The sequence below is a fragment of the Apteryx mantelli genome, chromosome 18 (assembly GCF_036417845.1).
Source record: "Apteryx mantelli isolate bAptMan1 chromosome 18, bAptMan1.hap1, whole genome shotgun sequence".
Classification (NCBI taxonomy): Eukaryota; Metazoa; Chordata; class Aves; order Apterygiformes; family Apterygidae; genus Apteryx; species Apteryx mantelli.
The window spans coordinates 7,502,133-7,508,915 of record NC_089995.1 but is presented as its reverse complement, the minus strand read 5'-3'; the positions used below and the strand labels follow the sequence as shown (position 1 = coordinate 7,508,915).

At 48.7% G+C, this 6,783-nt stretch overlaps 1 protein-coding gene across 1 annotated transcript; it reads left to right on the top strand.

The window, feature by feature from the left end:
* The first annotated feature begins 363 nt into the window (after positions 1 to 363).
* On the top strand, positions 364 to 4,270 carry ZHX3 (zinc fingers and homeoboxes 3). The gene is made up of 2 exons (XM_013946991.2): positions 364 to 3,231; positions 4,071 to 4,270. The coding sequence occupies exons 1-2, from the start codon at positions 456 to 458 to the stop codon at positions 4,268 to 4,270; spliced, it is 2,976 nt and encodes a 991-aa protein (XP_013802445.2). The 5' UTR covers positions 364 to 455.
* Positions 4,271 to 6,783: the final 2,513 nt, after the last annotated feature.

The following is a 6,783-nucleotide window of genomic DNA, read 5'->3' as shown; positions in this document are numbered from 1 at the left end:
GGGGGTCAGAGCTGTGGGGAGCAGAGTAGGCGCCGGGAGGCACATGGGAGGTCAGCTTCCCCTTGTGATATCTGCTCTGCTGTCAAATCACAGATTGGCTTTTGGTTTTGTGTGTTTGTTTTTTAAACAGATAATTCACTGATTGTACTTATGAAAATATGGTAAATCGAAGGTCAAGTTAAAATTTTCCAGTGTAACAGGCTGAAAATGATTTATTGAGTGAAACAGTTAAATACCAGGACAGTTGTGCTATGCCTAATGCCAAGGGAACTAACTCCTCCTCTCTCTCCTTGTCCTCAGGTTCAGTGGCAAATATGAACATTTGTCAACATTTGACAACAACTCCTTGGGACGCCATGAATTTGCTGGAATCTAGACCACAGAGCTTTCACAATAGCACTTTTAAATTTTAATTTAATTTAAATTAAAAAAAATCATCTGAATTAATTGTAGTCATGGCTAGCAAAAGAAAATCCACGACTCCCTGCATGATACCAGTAAAAACGCTGGTGCTTCAGGAGACTGAACTGGATGCTGTAGAAGATGATCATGAAGGAACTCAACAGGATGTTCCTCCTGAAGTGCCAGCAGCTAGTGATGCTGGTGCAAGTAACAGTAATAACGGAGCATTATCTAACGGGCACCGTGGTATTGCTGATAGTGATACTTATGTGTGCAAGTACTGTGACTTTGGATCTCAAGATATTCATCATTTCCTTGGGCACCTGGACTCTGAGCACTTAGACTTTAGCAAAGATCCTGTGTTTGTGTGTGTTGCATGCAGTTTTCTGGCAAAAAGCCATGAAGGGCTCTCACACCACAATACAGAGTCACATGCTGGTGAAACAAGCTTCGTTTGGAGTGTGGCTAAGAAGGATAATCATACAACTGTGGAACAAAGTCTCTGTGATGCCATCAGCAGCCACGACCTTCCAGGAGAGGTCCCTGAAGAAGTGGTGGATGGTCAGTCTGAAATTATCATCACCAAAACCCCCATCATGAAGATAATGAAAGGTAAACCTGAGGCCAAAAAAATCCACACGCTGAAAGAGAACATATCAAATCAACTGAGCAGTGAATCGGAGGTGAAAAACGGAGAGCATTCATTCACAAATGGGTCCGTGCCGGTCAGCCAGTCCACTGCAAGTTCAGCAAAATCATCTCATATAATGAATGGCTCCATCATAGGAAACGTGCCTGTTTTGCAGGCTGGTGTTGCACAACTTGTTTCACTGCCGCAGCAACCACCATTGCATCAGCAGCTACCTACATCCAAATCCCTTCCCAAGGTGATGATTCCCTTGAGTAGCATTCCAACATACAATGCAGCCATGGACTCTAACAGCTTCCTGAAAAACTCTTTCCACAAGTTCCCTTACCCTACAAAAGCTGAGCTCTGCTACTTGACTGTGGTGACAAAATACCCAGAAGAGCAGCTGAAGATCTGGTTTACTGCACAGAGATTGAAACAAGGCATCAGCTGGTCACCAGAAGAGATAGAAGATGCCAGGAAAAAGATGTTTAACACAGTTATTCAGTCTGTGCCACAACCCACAATTACAGTTTTAAACACACCATTAGTTGCAAACCCTGGAAATGTCCCGCATCTTATTCAGGCAACTTTACCTGGCCATGTGGTTGGGCAGCCAGAAGGAACGGGAGGCCTGCTTGTTACACAGCCGATAATGACAAATGGATTGAAAGGAACCGGTTCCTCCTTCACATTAGCAGTGACTTCAGTTCCCAAGCCCCAGCCCGTGACGCAGCACAACACGGTGAGTTCCAATAATGCATCAACAGTGAAAGTGGTCAATACTGCCCAGTCTCTGCTCACTGCATGTCCAGCCATATCATCACAAACTTTCCTAGATCCCAACATTTACAAAAACAAAAAGTCCCACGAGCAGCTGTCTGCATTGAAAGGCAGCTTTTACAGAAATCAGTTCCCTGGCCACGCCGAAGTCGAGCGGCTGACAAAAATTACAGGCCTTTCTGCGAAGGAGATTCGAAAATGGTTTAGTGATAGGAGATACCATTACAGGAATGTGAAAGGCGGTAGAGCCATGTTTGCTGGAGATACTCTTGATTCTCTGCCTGAAATAACCTTTGACATGTCACCCAAAGGAACAGAGTTAACTTCTGCAACGGCAGTAACACCTGTCACTCATCACCAAACAAGACGACAATCCTGGCATCAAACGCCCGACTTCACACCGACAAAATACAAAGAGCGAGCGCCAGAGCAGCTGAAGGCACTAGAGAGCAGTTTTGCACAAAATCCTCTTCCTCCAGATGAAGAGGTGAATCGCTTGAGGAGTGAGACAAAAATGACGCGGAGAGAAATTGATAGCTGGTTCTCTGAAAGGAGGAAAAAAAAGGTGGCAGAAGAAAATAAAAAGGTGGAGGAAGCAGTTCAGCAGGAGGAGGAAGAGGCCGAAAACGGTTGTGGAGAGGAAGACTCTTCAGATGACCTGAGGGCCTCAAGTGAAAACGGCTCAGTCGATGCATCTACCAACAACCCAAATTCATCAGAGCGGAAAGTGAGTCCCATTAAAATCAATCTGAAAAATCTCCGAGTGACAGAGTCCAATGGCAAAGGCGAATTACCAGGGATTAGTGCAAATGAGAAAGGGGATGGCAGCTCCAGCCGGCCACCCACTCCTCAGAAAACCAAACTGAACTTTAAAAAAACAGCCCAGCAGCGGCATTTGCTTAAACAAATGTTTGTGCAGACACAACGGCCAACAAACCAGGAATATGATGCTATAGTTTCCCAGACGGGCCTGCCGCGGGCTGAGGTAATTCGCTGGTTTGGAGATAGTCGATACGGCTATAAGAACGGGCAGTTGAAATGGTATGAGAACTACAGGCGTGGTATTTTCCCTCCAGGCTTGGTAGAAATCAGCCCTGCTGGTAGAGAGGTCTTGGAGGACTATTACAAAAAGCACAAGGTGCTGCAGGAAGACGACCTGCAGAGCCTCTGCGAGCGGTCTCAGCTGAACGCCCCCCAGGTGAGAGTCTGGTTTGCTGTGAAGGCAGAGGAGGAGACCAGGGGCTCATCCGACACAGGCAGCGAAGACAGGTACCCGAGCACTGGCGAACAAGCGGGAAATCAAAAAGGGCCGTACGACGCCTGCTCGGAGGTGTCTGAGAACAGCGAGTCGTGGGAGCCGGGAGAAGGCAGCGCAGAGGCCCTGGATGCCCCCAGCCAGCCGCCCGTGGTGCAGCTCGGTAAGGCCCTCACCTCCCCTGCTTCGGGCAGCTCACGCTTTGTCTGTAGGGCTTGGGCTGGAGGCACATTTAGACAACCACAAGGCACTGAGTATTTTGCATTTGGGAAACTGAGACTTTAGGTAAGGAGGATGCGGAGGGCTGGAATGGTGTTCACAGCTGCTGGCCCTACCCCTCCTCCTGGACTTGCTTTTGAAAGGCTTGTGTGTGTGGAGGAGAGGAGAGGTGGTTTCCAAGCCCTCCGCGGGTTCTTCAGCGGTGCAGCTGGGGGCTGTTTCCTCTCTGGCAGGGCTCCCAGCAGATGGGGAACGCTGTGCGCGGCGCTCGCCCTGCCCCGCTGCGTGCTGCGCCGCCACGGGCCGGCTCTGCTCACGCAGCCCTTCGCCCGCGCGGCCAGGCTGGGCTCCTTTCACCGGGTTCTCTGGCCCCGCTGAGTTGGTTTGGAGCCTCCCACACACCTCTGCCGTGTCTGCAGGCCTTAAAAAAAAAAAATCAGTCAAGAATGATTGGTTCCCTCCCCCTCTAATTCAGAGGAGATGGAGCGTGGGCTTGCATGGGGCCATGCCTTCATTGCAGCTGAAAAATCGGGACGGGCGTTGTCCTGTGCGCGCTGCCGGGAAGCGGCAGCACCTGGCCGAGCAGGGTGGGAAGGCAGCGGAGCAGAAGCCGTTCGGGGAGGGGTGGTGGGCCAGGGTTTTTGTCCACACTGGGGAGGCGACCAAAGCCTCACGCAGCTGCTCTCCCTCGAGGTTTTTGGGCTTCCTGCTCCATCCCGGCACCGGGCTCGGCTCTCGCCAGCGCACGGGCAGGACGTGTGTGGGCATGGCTTTTCCCTGCAGCCTGCCTGCATCCAGGCTGCTGCTGTGATTCCCGCTTCCTGCTGGAAGAGCAAGAGCTGCCTCTCCAGCCGCAGAGGAGGAGGAGGATGGGGCTGTCCTGCCAGCTCGTGGGTTCTGGGCGCAGACTGAAGCAGAGGGAGAACCTCCTCCGGAGGCAGCTGTCGCTGGCAGGGGCCGGCTCCCGATTTTGCCTGCCATGAGCTCCATCTGCGTCCCTTCCTCCCCAGCCAGCACCTCCGCTTTGCGATCAGGTACCTGCGGGGGGATGTGGAGTCTCTCTGACACGTGTGTTCTTTTTCAGAAGCAGACTGAACTCAAACCACCTGCCCTGGAGGATCTGCTCTTACCCTGGAGAAGACATTTTTGTTTTTTTAAGAAATCCATGGGCCGGCCTGATACACACCTCAGGAGCAGGACATGGTGTTAAAGCACTGCCGTAAACGAGACCTTTGAGTACAGCACATCAGAGTGAGAGTACATGTGAAAACTGAGCACGTAGTGCAGAGCCCTCTGGCCTAACCTAGGAGATGGCTGAGAGCTGGCAGAGGAGGGGGCTGTGAGCTCCGCTCGCGCCCAGGAAATAGGATGTTCTTACTTGCTTTCCAGTGGACAGACTTTCAGATTTCATATTCATATACCGATGCCTACAGCTGCCTATACAAGCGTAATGAATCTCAGACATTGTGTAAACAAGGTCATTGCTTTAGATATGGACTATCATGGCACAATGCTTTTTTTTTCATCTGTCCATAAGGTGTTTGTTCTCTAAAGGTTGACATGGCTGCATAAATGCTCTCTAACCTTTGGTCCTTAAGCCCTGATAATGAAGGGTTTTGTGTGTATGTGTGTGTGCACATGTGTGTATGTGTGAGTGTGTGTGGGTTAGGAAAGGAAAGGTATCTGAGAAGAAAACTGCTAGTCTTGCATTAAAGTCAAGTGGAAGTTCAGTGAGATTTTCATCCCTAAGGATGAGGTTAGATTTAGCATTGTATACCCTCCAATAGGTAGCAGGTCTAAAACCCAGAAAACCCAGGAGATGGAGTTTTGGTGTCGTTTGTCCCTTGCTGGCTAGAGTATTTTTTCCTCCTCTGCTCTTGGAGACTCACTGTAGCAGGCTGTTAAATCTCCAAGTCTCCCTTTAATCACTGAGAACTAGCACATAATAATTTTTCCATCCTGACCTGGAATCCTTTTCATTGTTTGGAGAGAACAAGCTGTTCTTCAGAGAACAAATGCAGAGAATATGCAGTGTTGCTGTTAATGGCTCGAGCCATTGTTGTCTCCAAGGGATCTGTTCGGCAGGCAGCTCTTCTGTAATCAGGAAGTTTGCCTGCTACAGCCCTGTGCGACAGATCCTGCTGCAGTGATGCTGGTAACTTCAAGTATTTGCCCAAGTCTTTTTCTTCAGTCCATCTACAGGAGTTCTGGCTTCACGTGAAATAGCAAAATAAATTTCCCTGTTAATTTTCAGTTACCTGGTTCTTGGTGCCTGTACCTTTTTAACATGCCCATGTTGTCTTGGGTTGTTGCTGTGTGATACAACTACTTGATGATTTTTTTTATATTCCTTTCTAATAGAAACCAAGGTCTAGAAGGGAACTCTTGAGCTATATAGTCCAACCAAGTGCAGTGTCAGACCATCCTGTCATAAACTAATCAAACCCCAGCTCAAAATTGGTTCCATGTCTTGCCTTCACTTTTGCTCTTGGAAGGCTATTCCAGAACTTCACTGCCTTTGAATGGTTAGAAACTTTATTTAAATTTCTAGTTTGAATTAATTCATGGCCAGTTCATTCCTGGTTTGTTTCGAAGCCAACATTGTCCTTTAACTTAAATAGTTTTTGGTGTTTATCCACTGATGTATTTATGGAGAGTAGTCATAGCTCCTCATTTTTGCCAAGCGAACTCAGCCAAGCTTTTTCAGTAGAAGGTTTTTATTTAGTGAGAGCTTTTTAATGTGGGAGACTTTATTGTTGGTGGTAAATGATATTTATTAGAAGGGTGGGTACAAGCCCCAAAGCATCGGATCCAGAGATTTACAAAAAATCTGTTTTAAAAACAAAAAGCTCTTCCAGAACCTCTTCCAAAGATGGTGTCTGATTTCTACCTTTAATTGCCTTTGCTTTTCTAATTTTTTCTTCATCCCCTCTTTAGGATGCTGCCTTACTCAAATATTAGGAGATCAGTGCTTTGCCTGCAGTAGAGGGCTTCCTCTCACCTAGCGGCACATGCCTACATCGTAGGTGCCTGCATCTGAGCTCGCGCAGGCTCCCATTGCAGTCAGTGGACATCTGACAGCAGCACAAGGTGCAACTCCTGCAACCAGGCATAAGCATCTACTTTAAAAGAAGATGAACTGCACCCTAAAGAGAGCTGGGGGTGACTTGCTCAGATGCAGACACCTGCGCTGTAACCACATCCCCCCCCTTAGCAGTCAGACAAATCCTCCCCCAAATGCTATGAGCACAGGCGGTGGCACCATGCTGACACCAGGCTCCCTAAATTTCTTCTTCTTCAGAAGCACTATTGCTGGTCATGCCTTTGAGGCATAACTAGCAACCATCCCACCTCTGCCGCGTGTCGTCTCAGCAGCACATCGCGTCTCTGAGGCCGCATTGCTCTCGTCCTGACGAGCAGAGCTGGGTGTAATGTGAAGACTGCCAGAGTCCCAAGGATTCAGCCCTTGCAGGTGTAATCCTGTATACCCTGAAAC

Bases quoted from the DNA above. Each gene is read 5' to 3' on its own strand.
- ZHX3 (XM_013946991.2), top strand. From the start codon at position 456: ATGGCTAGCAAAAGAAAATCCACGACTCCCTGCATGATACCAGTAAAA. The intron at 3,232-4,070 runs GTAAGGCCCTCA...TTTTCCCTGCAG, and splicing joins GCCGCCCGTGGTGCAGCTCG to CCTGCCTGCATCCAGGCTGC.